The sequence below is a fragment of the Ixodes scapularis genome, unplaced genomic scaffold (assembly GCF_016920785.2).
Source record: "Ixodes scapularis isolate PalLabHiFi unplaced genomic scaffold, ASM1692078v2 PGA_scaffold9__187_contigs__length_104089568, whole genome shotgun sequence".
Lineage (NCBI taxonomy): Eukaryota > Metazoa > Arthropoda > Arachnida > Ixodida > Ixodidae > Ixodes > Ixodes scapularis.
Genome location: NW_024609884.1, coordinates 83,591,265 through 83,607,815, shown reverse-complemented (window position 1 = coordinate 83,607,815; position 16,551 = coordinate 83,591,265). Strand labels below are relative to the sequence as shown.

The 16,551-nt window shown below is 43.3% G+C and overlaps 1 protein-coding gene across 1 annotated transcript in view; it reads right to left on the bottom strand.

Annotated features, from left to right (window-relative positions):
* LOC8039588 (mutS protein homolog 4) overlaps positions 1-16,551 on the bottom strand; it is a 107,669-nt gene that overhangs the window by 10,504 nt on the left and 80,614 nt on the right. Inside the window, exons 17-20 of the mRNA XM_029991622.4 lie at positions 12,427-12,594; positions 11,060-11,132; positions 7,811-7,875; positions 1,227-1,297 (exon numbers count right to left, since the gene is read on the bottom strand). Coding sequence (XP_029847482.3) covers positions 1,227-1,297; positions 7,811-7,875; positions 11,060-11,132; positions 12,427-12,594 — 377 coding nt within the window. The remainder of the gene's footprint in view (positions 1-1,226; positions 1,298-7,810; positions 7,876-11,059; positions 11,133-12,426; positions 12,595-16,551) is intronic.

The window sequence follows — 16,551 nt, the reverse complement described above, 5'->3', positions numbered from 1 at the left end:
CGCTCACCGCTCCGACTGACCGCTCACAGCTCAATTATGCCACAGGATGATGATATGATTTTGCCTGCGCACATGGCTGCAGACCGTTGCACTTAGCAGGCCTGCACCGCCACGTTATCGCGTGTCACCGCATCGCCCCCTACCGCCAGTCTTTCAAACAAGGAGAGCGGAGCTGCAGAGCGCCGCCGGCAGTGCGGGGACGGCGAGGGGGGGGGGGGGGGGGGGCGGGGCGGGTGCTTGGCCGAGGAGAAACACAAAATAAACAAACACGACAAACGCACACCACGCTCTCTCCGCAGGCAGCGAGTGGCAGACAGCAGACAGCCGAGGGGACTTTTCTTGCTCAATGTTTACTTGCGCCGTGGCTTGCTTTATCTTTGCCTCTTCGCTCGCTCCCCGCCTTTCCCCCCCCTCCTCCTCCTCCTCCTCCTCCTCCTCCTCCTCCTCCTCCTCCTCCTTCTTTTTTGTTTTTTTTCCCAAGGCAATTTGGTTTTGTTTTATCACCGCAGCGTGACACCACTCAGAGGGCCGCAAAGTCAGAGAGCCTATGCAAAATGCATTCTGTCGACAAGCCAGATCGTAATGCACTGCAAACTACCCCCCCTCCCCCCTTCCCTATCACCGCTCGCATGGTGGTTATGTCAACCCCTAAAAATTCCTGGGGAGAAATCTGTGGTGAGACTAACGGAAGTGCACAGAAATGGCCCCTATGTTGCGCAGGTGCAGCGCAATGTGATACGGGTCGCATTATATTTTATGACACGATTTTTCACGCTCAATCTTTACAGCAAACAGAATTGTACATTCAAAAGTTTTGCCGACCCCTCAGACAAAGATGGTCGACTGTAGAACCACAACTCGGCACATCAAGAGCTGCGGTTTGCCAACCCCAACCCCGAGCTATGAATGGTGGTTATGGTGCACTCCCAATTTTGGCAGCAACCTTTTGCAGTCTAGGACCACAGACAGAAGTTTTATTTGGATGGTCAATGGATATTTGCACCATTCCCAACTTGGTACTGGTAACATTACCGGTAAAGTGGAACAAAGTAAAAGCATGCACATCACAGAAAGCAATAGGGTAAAAATCTCTGCCAGTTTCCCCCACCTCTTCCAAAGGTTTGGCCATATGTCCTGACGACTCATGACTTTCCTAACTGCGCTCAAATATCCCAAACATTACAGGGGTGAAAAACTTTGATTAAAATAAGAAAGCTCGGACTTGCTTGGTGACGTTACGGTACATGGACTCCATCTGGGTCATCAGGTCAAAGTGGGTGGCCAGGATCACAAATGCCTGGGGCCAAGAGTTCAGACACTCAACAAATAGTTTCAGCAGGTCGGCAAATCACAGTTCGACGAGGGAATCATTTCACAAACTGTGAACACGCTGGAAGATGGCATGTTCTGAAGAGAGCGAATCCAGCTCTCTGCAACATTGTCTTCTATGTCTCCGTGACCCCAAGCAATATAATTATTTCCCATACTCATCTGGTTCATTTCACAATGAATGTAAGTAATTGTGTTGTGTGCACGTTTAGATAGCAGAAAGTTATTCAGCTGCCCCAATGGGCGTACAATGTCTCCACCGTAGATAAGAAATCTAGCCAGTGCAGTACCATAGCTAGCCTGGGGTCTTCAACGTGCATCACGCAGTAGTGATACACGACTGCACGCCAATACAATGCTTGTCCAAATCGAAATGGACAGGGGTGAGGAATGAGCCCAGGATCCTTGGGTTCTGCAGTGCTAGCTTTCGCTCCACATGCTCCGGCGCATTAACACACTCGGCCATTAATCCCCCTCATTGAATGTGAGAAAAGAAGAAAATGATGGGAGGATTTTAGAACTTGCCAGCACGAACAAACGGAGGGTAAAGCAAGTCGCCAGATGCACCATCTGAGAAATGCAGCAAGAAACAGACAGAGCACGTCTGTTCCTGCTGCCAGATGTCATTCTCGCATAGACAAATCAAGTTCTTCTCCTTCAGCCATTTACTTCAGCAACCTACCTTAAAATACCACAGAAGCGCCCACGTCGTCCCAGCGCCCTCTATTAACATTTCCGAAACTTGGGAATTCTGCAAATTATACGACCGCCCGATTTAGCCAGACAAGCGCCCATGTCTAGATAGGGTGGGTGCTCACCCGGTATTTTACGGTAAGTTTTTACAAAGCTTACTTTATACTTTTACAGGAACCCCTACTCTTTCTAATTTTTACAAATGATCCGATAAACGACACCTGGTGCAAGCTAGGCTCTTTGCAGATGATTGAGTTTTGTACACCAACGTCCTAACTGCGTCTGACCAAATAATTCTAAGTGTGTCTCTACATAAAATTCAGAAATGGTGCAGGAAATGGGAAATGTCTCTTAAAGGGGCCTTGCAATCATATTTAAGCGTCTACCTTTTTTGCGGTTTCCACGTCTCTTGGGGTTCGGGCGAGCCAGCGGGCACGGAGAGAATAACTAAATATCAGTGCGTCATATTTTAACCAGACGACGCGGAAACCTCCTCCACCTACGAGGGCGACCCTCGTTGCCGAAAGCGCGCAATATGTGACGTCTTTGGTCCTGGGCTTACTACTGGTCAGAACCGCTAAAATTTTTTTTTTGTCAAGATACAACATATAAGTGTCGCAAGCCGTTTAAATTATGTATAAAAGTAGTTTTTGTTTAGTATTTTAGGTCAGCAAAAAAACAAATGCAGTTTATAAAGTACGGAAACAAGAAATGACCCGTCGACATACCCGCCATCAAATGGCAGAAAAAATGGCGCATACTAGAAAGGGCTAGTGGGATGAGGCGCCGACAAACGGTGAGCGCAGAAAGGTCCCGAATGTACGCGGTGGCGCTGCGGTCGTATACCAACTCGAGGATCTGACTGGTTCCGAGCGTTCCGAAGGCTTTCGGCGCGGGCTGGCTGGCGATTTTGCCATTTGGCGGTATGGCTGCGCGAAGTGGCTCCCCTTCCGAACTGATATTTATCCCGTGTTTGCTGTCGTTTGTGGCCAATGAAGCGTTATGCCGAATTAGTCTTTAACCGTGCAGCAAACGCAATGCGAGCTGCCCTGGCCGCCCGCTTCATATAGCCTATCCAACACGTGCTTTAGTGGCGCCCTCTCGAGCCGTCGACACGGAGTGTGGCAGCCGTGAGCGCTCGATGAGCTCACTACTCCTCCTCTAGTTCACGGCCACTCAAGCCAGGACCTACGACGTCATGAAGGAGGTTATTTTTTGCTTGTTTTTGTAATTCTAGTTTGCCTATAACTTTTAAAATAAAGCGAAATTTGAGAAAAGAAAAGTTTCATTAAGTTACTACGTTCAGTGCACTCAGGATCGGTGCAAATTAAAAACCAGTCAAAAAGTTGTTCCAGAGTCCCTTTAATAAAGGAAAAACGATCTGTATGTCCATCACACACAAGCTAAAACCAATATATACTCTTACTGTCTCTATGGTGTTCTTTTGAAAAGAATTGATAGTAACAAATACCTTGGCATTACTATTACCAGTGATCTTCGATGGAACGTGCATGTAACCAATATCAATACAGTAAAAAGGCTAATACAAGACTGGCCTTCTTACGGTGGTCTTTAAAATTGGCAACCACTGAAACAAAACTGTTTGCTTATAAAATGCTGATATGGCCTCTGTTAGTGTATGCGTCTGAAATATGGGACCCGCACACGAAAAACCTTATTCTTGATCTTGAACGCATGCAATGAGTAGCCTTACGTTTTATTTTTTCGAAGTATCGTAAACTAGCTTCATCAACAGAGCTGTACGCTCTATCTAATCTTCCCTCCCTTGAGTCAAGACGAAGAAACAAGCACTTGAAGTTTCTTTTCATTATTCTTTCGGAGTCCCCGCTCATAGGCCCATAAACTTACGTGACATTTCATAAGGCGCGTATCGCTCGGAACAAGCACTCACATTACTTGTATGAATTCTCGTTCAATAAAGATTGTTTCAAATTTTCCTTTTTCCCACGCACAGTGCGAGAATGGAATGTACTCTCCAATAATGTTGTTTCACTCCATGATTCTGAGTTGTTTTCATTTTATTTCAACACAACACAACTATTTTTTATATGCCAATATATATACTTGTTTGTGCATTGGATCCCGCTTATTGTTTATATTTTATGTACCAGCGTTTCTGCATGTGCTTTGATTGCTTTTTATTTTCTCTAGCTTTTCAAAAGTTTTTGTAATTACCACTGCTATTGAAGTCCTTAAAGGGACACTGACACCCCCCAAAATTTTTTTTTCATATTTTGCCAGGCGCTTTATTATGGTGTCGGAGGACTACCCAATTAATATTTTGCAACAAAGTAGCATATTTTTTTAATAAAGCCAAAAAACGCAACTGCTCGAAACCGAAACCCGACGGAGGTCGGAGAAGTGGAGAGAAGAGAGTAAGTGGCGGAAGTCACGTGGCTACACCCAACCGTGTTTTTTTGTTTTTTTTTCTTTTTTCCGTAGCAGACGACATGCGGCGTACGGGAACTGTTCGCCGTGCGATTCTTTTGCAGTTATACATGTTCCGCTCGTTGTTATGTACTCCAAGATGAGTTTTTTTGTACATTGAGGAGTTGGAGATGATTAGTGAGTGCCCGTGATGAATTTCCATGATCGGCTCCGAAAAGAATACACCCAAGATGTTGCGTGAAGAGCTGGCTCACATGTCCTGCGTCCGAAAAAAAAAGTGGCATTGTGCGACAGAGTTTCCCAAAGATCAACGAGATCGGGACCAATGACTGGCTGCAATTCCTGTAGACCATTTACGGGCACCTCGGAAAGCGGACGCTACCTGATTTATATGCTCCTTGCATTTTGTGGAAAGCGATTACATTGAGTTCGCAGGTGTCAAAAAGGAAATCCCATACCATTTAATTCAGCGACGTGTCGTCCACAACATTTGTTTGTTATTTTTTTTTTCTTCAGTGATAATTGTAAAAAAAAAAAAAAGAAGAAATGTAAACATCGAAAAATGTTAAAAAAAAAACAAAAAAAAAAACGCGGTAGGCTGGGATTGAACCCGGCCTACCGCGTGTAAAGCGGACGTCTTTCCCACTGAACTACTGAAGCATCTCTTTTCTGGTAGATCTCTTTCCTTAGTAATAATTCAGCCGATAAACTGTAAGTTGGAAAGTTTGCTGCCGATTTTCCTCTAGCAAAAGCACTCCCGCGTCGAAGTCGGGAAGCACCACGCATTGGCGACATTTGCACCTAGTAAAGAAATCGTGCGCGTGCATATTCAACTCGAAGTAGACACGTCGTGCTTGACGTTTGCGCCAGCGATGTCTTCAGCAACGAGAAGGGAGCGACGGCTCGGTGACGTCTTCGTGCAAATCGGCTTGGTGGTCGGGCGTGTCGTACGGGATGAATACCAATTCTTTTGATCAGTCCAAAATTTCTCTTTTAAGGGCAGACAAAATTCGCCGGTACCGCGAACGACAGTTCTGAAATAGGGGTCCCACGCCCGTCGTCGTCCGCTGCCATCGCCGTCCCCACGAGTCCCACGATACGCGAAGCGACGCACGCACAGAATGCTTCCGGTTGTCTGTGGAACTTTTTTTTCAATCAACGTATTTGCAGCTTTTTAGAAGCCACAAAAAATGAATTTCATATTTTTTCTATTTTTAATATTGAGTGTGTGCCTTCAGTGACCCACGACTTTGATTAAATTTGGTGGTCGCATCAATACCTTAGAAAACGGCCCGTGACCGCGGAAAAGAGAGTGAGCGAGACTCGAACCGGCCAGTTCTTGATCGGCGGTTTTCGGGCGGAAAGAAACCGAATTTCGAGCCGCAAATTCTGTTCTGGGTAGTTGAGCTTTCATATTTCACGTAAAACTAAAAACCTCGGCGAGCATAAATACCCTGTCAGTGTCCCTTTAACTTGGACTAATAGTATGTCAAATAAATAAAAATAAATACCTTGGCAGATTATACCAACTTCTAGCCACTCCGATCAGATGGCATCTGAGCTTTATACAATGATACTTTATGTTTGAACAGTGAAATGCACAATTATCTTTTTTTTTTCCGGCAGGCACTACATAGATTCTGCATAAATAAGGGGTGTGCGAATATTCAAAAATATACCAAATATTATTAATATTCTATTAATATTCAATATTTGCCTTTTTCGGCACTTTGCGAATACTTGAACAAAGAACGAATAAGTGCAACGTGGGGTGTGCTGCGAGGCTGGAGAAATGTTCAATGTATTTAGCGTGCCAACTTAACAACTTATCTCATCCTGTAACCTCAAATGAAGAATTGCACAAATAATACAGGCACTGCAGCTCATATGCACACCTCACCAAGTGCAGAAAAACTCCATCTTCATCGATACAAAAATTAACAAAAACATACACATGTACCGATGATGTGGCATGGCTACGTCTTGTGACACCATCGGGTCACGTGACATCAGGTGACTCCATGAAGTGATATTGCAACGTCAGTGACATTTTGATGTCGCGTGAGACCGCTATTTCACATGGCATCATGACGCCACATTATGTTGCAGTGTCACGTGACACTGTGACAACTTTGTGTGTTCACTAGTCTTGTGCGAATAGTGGATTTTGAGTTCGAAGCGAATAGTGGATTTGCCAGAATATTTTCGATTCAAATGTCGAATAGTTTTTTCACGCCTTTCACTACCATTGCATAATACTTAGACGAAAACCCAGCTAAACTTGTGAAGGTTGTTCCACTTGTTTATTTATAAACCAAGTTTAATCTATCTATATTTATGAACTGTGACCTCAGAACGTCTGGTGTCTTGGGATGGCAAGTAAACGACGGATTTGACATAAAATGAATCCTGTAGAGATGGCCAACTATACCCAAAGGAGTGAATTTACAAATCCGGCTAATAAAATATTATTTCTTTAATCTCGAGTTAAAAAAAGAATGAATCGTGCATGATGAACACAGGCTGTAAGGGCATCTCTTGCCTAACAGTTTAATTTTGAAACTTTTACTACAATGTAGATAAACACATTCACAAACTTTTCATTCATTTTCGAATACAGTCGGCACAGGTGCACCCTCCCGCTTTGAATGTATGCTTTAATTCCAAGCACGCAATTACGATATTCATACTTTTCCAAGTGTTTATCGCGGCAGGTTACCCCATTGAGTGCGCTTCTTACCAAGCACCGGTGCGCTGCGGAGAAGCAACTCGCTTCCGCGGTTATTGCTTCTCCACAGCTCACTGGTGAGTGGTGAGAAGCGCACTCAACGGGGCTAATCCGCCGCAATCAACACTTCGAAAAATGCGAATAGTGCAGTTCTTTTCGAAGCGAATATCGAATAGTGTATTATTCGGAACTACTATTCGAAATTTCAAATATTCGCACAACCCTAATGTTCACAAAACCATTGCAATGTGCCCTGCAGTGGCCTCCTTACTGTACCTGCAAAGGAGAAATGCAAAGAGACCTTATAAATGCTATGCATTTAGAATGCCTTTGAGATATGCCAGAGGCATTAAATTTTTGTCTTTATTTTACTTAGGGCTATGAAGAATGAGCATTCTTTTCGCCCTGTGTCCTAGCTGCTCCGAACTTTTGCCGTTGTGTTTCTTAAGTACAAAAAAGTATTTTGAAATAGGAAAGAGGTCATGCACCTGTCAATGAACATAGTATTTTTTTTTTTATCTATGGACTTTCGTGTTAGTAAGGAAATGTAACAAGAACGTAAGGGTGCAATTAAATGAGCTGCACGGTGGGGGTCAATCGTACCGAACAGAACGGAACAAAACAAAATATGTGAACAAAGAAAATCCATACATCTGAATCCATGAGTTTCTCAGTGATGGCCATGCAAATGGCAGCACCTTCCTCCTCGCTTGTGCCTGGCAAAGGTAACCACAGGTTAGTGCATGGGTTCTCACACTGGGTTCGTCAGAGCACCCTCAAGGGTGTCCCTAGCTGTCAAATTTCCTCGACTGCCCCAGAATGCTATGTAAAGTGTTCTTCCAGTTTAAGAGCTATTTCAGCAGATCTGAGCCACTGATTGATGCCTAACTACAAGTCAAACACTCTCTAGCATGTGCGTCACTATTCGCGTCTCCAGCTCGACGCTCGCCCTCCCGCGGCGGAAACCGGAAGTGGTCTAGTGAGGGTCCTCCGATTCTCCTGCTCAGCGTGCACGGCCGAACTGCGCGCGATCACGGCTCGCGAAATGTCATTTCCGAACCCAAACAACACTCTTTACTGTCCCAACGTAGTGCTGCAGCCGGTATGGGATTGTACCTTACCGTAATATCCCGAGTCATCGCCCACCCCCCTAGCGCCTGAAATTCATTAAAAAAGTGGGGTGGGCCATGTCTCGGTGGGTGAGCACAAACACTTGAAAAAAAGCGGGGAAAAACGCCTATTTTTCTTTGCGTACCTAGCGCTGACGCAGAAGAGATACATCAAACTCAAAACTCGATTTAGTTTCATTGTTTTATAAAAAAAAATGCTCACGAAAGAATATTTTACTATATCGAAGTCTGTTGCTTGCATACGCGCTAGAAACACCGCCGACCTGCATACAGCGCGAACGTTTGTTCCGTGAAAGAATGTCACCACTATGTTCTCCTAGTTAGTAAAAAAAAAAGAAGAAAAGTCTACAAGAAAATAGAAAAACCGACCAGGCGCAACGAGCGAGCGAGCGAGCGAGCGAGCGGACCAGAGAAGCGACCAAGAGCAATGCTGGGAAAGCGGGAAAGCCGGCGGTCGCGTTGGCAAATACTTTGGCGTCGGGCCAAGTCGGGCGCCTTGTCAATTGCAAGCTCTTGCGCAACTTTCTTGTTTAGTGCGTACATACGTGCGTCCGCGCACGGCGGGCTATCAATGCACGGTTGGGACGCTCTCCAAACGTCTGTGTAGGGCGTTCCAGCAAAGCTTTATTTACGCGTTGGCTTTGCCTAAAATATTGCACAACCGCGGTCGCGACGGGCGGGAAGAAGGAGCGGGTTCGCGGTGACCTTACTTCGGCGGAGACAGACTTTGACCTAACACTCCGCGGTTACATTAACAAACTCTTGTTTTGTTATCTCCATCGTTTTCTTTTCGCACGGATACACGACCACTTTGGGGTCGCTCACGGAGGAAATGCGTAAACAAAAAGAAGTGTCTTTCCCTCCTTCGTTTTACTTTGTCACGGACGTCCTCCAACTGTAAGGTCCGCGGCCGCGTCATTCGGGTGGGATGAGTGTTCGCAGATCGCAGAGTCCGCGCTGGGGTATTTGAATGGGTGGGCGATGACTCGGTGTTTTTTCGGAAATCGATATTGGCCCAAAAAATGGGGTGGGCGATGGCTCGGGGATGGGCGATGACTCGGGATATTACGGTACTAAAGAGTTTTAGTATTGCACATAGAAGCAAACGCAAGCGTTGTGCGTTTGCGTTAGAGTTGCGTGTCCCATGTTGTGCGTGTGCCTCATCGCCGTGCGCCATCGAAGACCGTAATTTTGGGCTCCGCACACACGCAGTGTGGAACACGCAAAGCTAACGCAAACACAGCGCTTGAGTTCACTCGTATACGCAATACTAAAACTTACAACTGTCTCGCCGGCTTCCAACGCCAACGAAAAGTGCTGCAGTGAGCAGACGTGCAAGCAGGTAGGTGTTCCTTCGAACTGGAAAGGCTGAGATTGGCAAAACAACGGAGCGTAAAAATGAAAGTAACTTAATGTTATAAAAAAAAATTAATAAACATTTTTTTCTTTTTTTTTACTTTTGGGCATTTGGTTTGGAAGGATATTGGCCGCGATTTTGGACGTTTTGCCGATTGTCAAAAGTCGCGACTTTGATATTTAAATATACTTTACCCACAATTAATGCAATTTTACATGGATTTCTCACATTAGCTAGAATGTTTTTATTGATTTTAGAGTATTTTTATTTTATTACTTGGAAATTAAAAATGCTGCAATTGGCACCAGTGATAATTAGAACACTTTCGATTGTCCTAATTGTTCGCGAGTTTGAAATTATATCATCAGCAACAAATTATATTAAAGCTTAAAAAATTATGTATTAAAAAATTGTACTTTTAATTATTATTATTATTAGTTCAAATCGCAGCAATGTATGCCCCCAATTAACGCCAAGGTCTCGAAAATACGCCATTTAGCCATAATAGTCTTCCCAGAAAGGTATAATTTTATTTTATTTTTATCATATGAAAAACTCTGACATCATTATCAAGGTAGACAAACAGTCAAACACTGGATGTAATATGCATCACGCGTTGCTATAAAACACACACAGACACTTCAGCTGCCTGACTTGGATTCCGTCTTTGGGTTGTTCCAGTGAGAACAGCGTTTATTAATTTATATGTTTTGTGGACATATTGTAAAAATTGGAATTATTCTCTTATTCTTGTGCTGGGAATAATGTTAAACCAATTAATCATCTAAATACCCAAAAGCCAATTAAAATTCCCGTAGTTCATTATTTCCCATGACAATTATCTGAGCGAGAAAAGGCAGCGAGGACACACAAATGCCAGCACCGATTTTTTCAACGACTACAACTACAAATACCAGCCTGGATCGAACATGTATGTCAAAAAATAATGTTTCCGCGAACAATCCCTTTAACTAAATAGTTACGACGTGAGATACATCTTGAGTTATGAGAGAATACGAAACTAAGACATCTGTCGAGAAAAATCAATTAAAAATAGGGGTTAGTTTCGGTTTCGCTCCAGAATTAAAACGCGCATCCTTGCGCAAATATTATGCTAAACACCATTGTTGTTTTCAGGGTAAAGAGGTGACCTGCGCTCATAACACAATAGCTTCCTCGTATTACCAGAAATAATCTATCTCCAACCCTCACTAAACCCGCCATCTTGGAAAATGAGTGGCGCCACCTATAGTTAGTTGGAGTCGCGAATACTCTCCTGCACTGCTTTATTGCACCAACACCAAGAACACGATGGGTTCTTGGGCTGCCATTCGAGGCAGGTAAGGGCTCCTCAAGATCGAAAAGCCTGAGCACACCTGGGTTAGTGAAAGGCATCCGGCTGCCTCCACTCACCCCTGCCGAGCTCGTCGATGACCACCAGGGAGCTGTCCGTGAAATTCTGGAGGATGTAGCTGGCAGAGCGCATCTGCAGGCACCAAGAACCATATGGGTGCCACAGTCAACAAATGTTCTCGGAATGTCAAGCTCCACAGCACTCACCGAGGAACTTGGTCGAAATGTCAAGTAGCGTGGAACATCGAGCAAGCGTTCGCTCGGCAGATAATTGCGAAAAAAATGGGGGATGGGCACTTGCTATGTCTGGGAGCGTAAAAACAGAATTGGCACAGGTAGGTTTCACGGAACTGTATAGGAGCAGTGTAAGGGTCTGGAGGAACATGAAATTTTCATTAAAGCAAATGCGCTGTTAGCGTCAAGCATGCCAGTGCTCTCCCGTCAAACAAAGGCACCCTCACATCACGCTTCACCACAGCGCATGCATAAAGCTTCACTGCTTTACGCCGGAACACACACGTAAAGCTTTGCTTCAGAAGCCGCTGACAAAAAGAAATCTCGGTTAGCTCGGAGGGCTCGGAAGTTTGCCGAGGTGGACACTCTACATGCCCTTGGCTTATATTTAAAATGCTTCAAAAGCAAGATGTGGGCACTTACAGTGATATGGACGCATGCTCGGTATTTTTACATAGGTTACTTCCATTTTTGCTAACCTTATCAGTAATGCCTCACAGATTTTTTTAAATACATTTATGTTGGGACATACAAAATGCATGCAATGTAATAATGATTCTAAAAGGTGTTAACGTCATTTTGGTTTTGGAAATAAATGTTTTCGGGGCTTCCAGATTGAGGTCTTTTTAAAACACACATTAAATTCCAAAATTAGAAAAAAAAGGCCATGGTATCACGAAGTAGATTGTGCTCATCTGTGCCTTATAAAAGTTCATTTTAATTTTATTTGCCAGTAACTCCACTGTGCTTTTACTACAAAATGGCCACTGACTATATCTTGAATGTGTAAAAAAAAAACTGTTTTTGCTGTTTCCTTTATTTTAAAAATAACCTAACATATGACACTATTAAAAACTGAGACCGTACAGACATAATTAATAACTACAAAATACCAACGAGCAAACTTAATAAATTACTTTCCCTCCATCTTATATAGCAATGCCTTTATATTGACTATACTTTTCTATTCTAACAATTATTATAATTACCCAAACCACAGGTTCATAAAGCAACATTTTCTCAGACGAGTCGTGAGGCCTTGGCATTAATAATGCTCACTACACGTTGCAAGTTGTCCATTGATGAAACATCACCCGAAACATGCATGATGGCGAATGAAACATTACGCTGTTGACGAGACATCACCCGCCAGGACGATGGATCGACTCCTAACCAACGCTGAACGTGCATACCTCCATCAGGAAAGTGGAAGTGTTGGTCTCCATGTCTTCTTTGTGGCCCGCATGCACAAAGATTTGGTCTGCCATGCGGAAGGAGGCGTACTTGGCGGGCACAAAAGAGCCCATCTGGGCCATCGTCTGAAGTACAGCCACTTGCTTGAGGTACGTCGACTTGCCGCTCTGCACAAACATCACTCGTGCAGGAAGGCATGCTAGAAGACAACGAAGCCCAAGAAAACACGAGGCCAGTCGACCCTCCTGCGGGCATGCTATCAGCTTCGGGGCTTTGTGAATATTGAATCCTGCAACTCTTATGGTCAAACACACGTGGCCTGACATTGCAGGTTAGTTTAGCTGGTTACTGATAGTTTAGTGCTCCTCTCCACATTTGACTGGTGACAGAATGGTACAATTAAGTGCCACAACAGCTGGAAACTCCTAATCAGTAACCAGATACAACCACAGTGCTGTAGTGTTTTTGTTTTAGTAGAATTTGAGATGCGGATAGATATTCAAGCATACTGAAAGGCTCTACTAGGTTAAGGGGTCACACCACTTCAACTGTAGAGTTTCAATACTGATGAAATTTAAAGGGTCTATTCATCTCGTTGCCAAAATGTACTGTATGATGTTTCATCTCCGTAAGACAATTTTCCGAAAAGCTACAGCTATTGATATCAGTCGCCTCACTTCGCAAGGAAACATATCATATAAAATTGCTGCAAAATAATGAACATTTCTAAGCTTCAGCCGTAACTAGAACATATGGGGGGTGCGGCTATCTATTTTTTACTCTGAAATCTGCGCTTTTTCCATGCAAAATGTCAATTTAAAAAGCATTCCACATAATGGAGCATTTTCTGCTCATCATCTTTTTCGACTTTTCTTTTGGCAGTAAGAACTTAACTTAAATAGAAAAATAAATATCTAGCCACATTCCTCATTAAATTTACGTTCAGAAACATCCACAGTGAAGATAAAATTCCGCAATTAATTGAAATTATAGATTTCCTAAAACGAAAGTTGCTGCAAAAAAGTGAAACTGAGAAAAACCTATGGGGTGATTTCAGATAAGATCGACCAAAGGGTGGCTGGTCGACATTTTTAAATCAACTGATGTTTTTATATGACATTGTCTAGTGTCTGGTATAAACGAATCCACACTTAGTTTTGACCAGAAAAAAAATTTGGAGACAAGAAAAATCGTAAGGCAGGGAGAGGTGGACAGTTGCAATAACGCGCACTGATGGAGGGGGCAAGTTTGAAAGTGAATAATTAAAACAATAAGATTAGGAGAATTTTAAAACTTTTTACAAACAAACTATGGGTACAACTTGCTTGTAATATAAAGTAATAATATTTATTAAAAATTTATTTAGTTTTCTAAAAATTGCCAAACATGCCTGCTCGAACGACAAATGGCAAACTTTGGAAATCTGTATCTCAAGAAATAATTTAATCATTATTACATAACTTGCAGACATTATTTTACTAATATATGGCTATTATTGAAAAAATAAATAAGGTATCTGAGTGACACAATAGTTAGGATATATTTAGTCAAACATGGAAAAAAAATCAAACAAAGAAAAATTCCGATGCGAATAAAAAAAAAAACACCACCCTCAATTTTTTTTAAATTTAGGTAACCTGTTATACTCTATTTCGGCATTCATTTCCATTAAAAACATGTTGCATCATTTTATTGAGAAAGAAGATACAACTCCCCAAAGTAGGGTCCTTTTTCAAAGCCTACACTTAGCAGTGTCCTATACAAGAAGTGACTCTGAGTTCCAGTTTCATGAAACTTGCACAAATCTTTTATATACATTTATTCAGATGAGGTCATTGATAAAAAGAGCGATCGGTCACACAGTAAAAGGGAGGAGAAACTATATACAGCATTTTACATAAGCGTACAAAGTGGTATCATATTAGAGACTAATGATTTGAGAAAAGATGATGCAGTGTGAAGTTGTACCTTCCGGTATATTTTACATCTAGAGTAAAATAAATAACTTTACTTCCACACACAAAAACAAAGATATAATAGTAAGATATTTAGGTTGGCTGTGTATTTACGATTACAAACAATTTCAGGTGACGGATGCCATAGTGCCTAACTGCTCTCGGTGTATGAATGAATCGTGGCAAGCCGATATATTTTATCCTGCTCGAGGATAACATTTTGGGATTTTTTTTTATAGTGATCAGATAAAAATTATTAGTAACCACCAACAAAAACAGTAGGTTAAATACCCCGTGAAGAAAAATGTGATAAATAAGATGTCCCTGCATTCAAAATGAGCAGTCCTTGGGAAATCAAATTCGGCACTTTACGCTAAGGTTTTCCTCGCTGTACCCATTTAATAAAGTTGCTTCCAAGCAGATCCGACTGTCAGTGCTACATATACGTCACAGGTCCCTTCTGTTGATGACTTGCTGAGCCGCCACGCGTGCCAAGACTGAATGCCAGGGAAGGCGCACCGTCAGCCACTCTTCTTTTTTTTGTTCACGATACCGAACAACCTCATTTTCGTCCAGATATACAAGATGCACGCCTTTCAGTTTCTTTGATAGAACGCTCACCATTGTCCTGGCCGTCTGAATTGCGCTTACTGAACGTTCTCTCAGGTTGTTCAGCGTGGCCTGGTGCTTCACGAGTCCGCCAACTCCGTCACATGCATTTTTCCCATGTCCAGATGCAGAAAATAACCACTGGGCTTGTGGGCAATCGTCCTTTGCAAATTGGTGAAGCTGGTAGCGATTCTTGAAATGACTGGCGGCGCCTGGCCTGAGCCATGTCGGCGACCGGTTCGCGAGGGGTTGGCGGTGGGGTTACGTTGATGGTCACTCGGATTAGCCCTTGCTGTACTGAGCTACCGCCTGCAGTGCCTTATCACCGGCTGGTGTCAACAACGAGAACACACACACCCTGTCTACACCAAAACTACAAGCGTTCACCGCACACGCGTCGCCGCCGCTTTTAAGCTTTTGTGAAATTGCTTTCTTTTGCCGCGGAGAACCGCCTTATCTTAACTACGCGCCTGAAATCCTTCCAGGCGGGCGTACACAATATCAAGCGTTTCGAGAAATGCCCGTGGAGTAGAACTATGGGAAAATTCGGAGCCCGCGATGTCGATATCGTCGCCGTTGTGTTAGTACGCCGTCGCGTACTGCAGTCCCCCGTTGGGGGAGGGGGGGGGGGGGGGCGGTCTTACTACGATAACATGGCGACAGCGTTTACACTCTATGTATTTACGCGAGGCTCGAGTATTTGGGGATAATGCTGCCGGTTGGTGTGCCCCTTTGTGCCTGATATTATCGCCCCCGACGCCAGCGAGTGAGATGGCGACAGGCATGACTGCTCAGTAAACAGGCGTCGGCGGCCATGTTTTGCTGGTTGAAGCGAACCCCCTTGTCCTTGACAGCGAGCGGGGAAATGCGAAAAAAAGATTGTATCGGCCGTTTTGCCAGAACTAGCGACGAGTGTCGTCTGCGGTTTCGGCAACTATTTTGCCATAATCGTGAGCTTAGCGAGGAAATGATTTTTGCTAGCCACAGAACACTACCACGCAGAAAGGGAATGCTTGAACATGTTTTTGTTCTGGATATATATCAGGGATATATATGAGAGAGAGAGAGAGAGAGATGAAGGTAGAGCGGAAGAGGGAATAGCATATAGTGTCGCAGGAGAATAAAGTAAACAAAGTTCCTAGTGGCCGATGGCTGCATGATCTTTTCTCGGATCACTAGTCCGTAATATGATACCTCTTTGTACACAGTAGTTTCTCCTTAATTTAAGAGTGTGAACGATTTCTTTAGTTCTCATTGGCCTCATCTGAATAAAAATATATAAAAGATGTGTGTTGGTTTCATGAAACTGGAACTCAGAGTCAGTTCTTGTATAAAACACTGCTAAGTGTAGGCTTTGAAAAAGGACCCTACTTTGGGGAGTTGTATCTTCTTTCTCAATAAAATGATGCAACATGTTTTTAATGGAAATGAATGCCGAAATAGAGTATAACAGGTTACCTAAATTTAAAAAAAATCGAGGGTGGTTTTTTTTTTATTTGCATCGGAATTTTTCTTTGTTTGATTTTTTTTCCATGTTTGACTAAATATATCCTAACTATT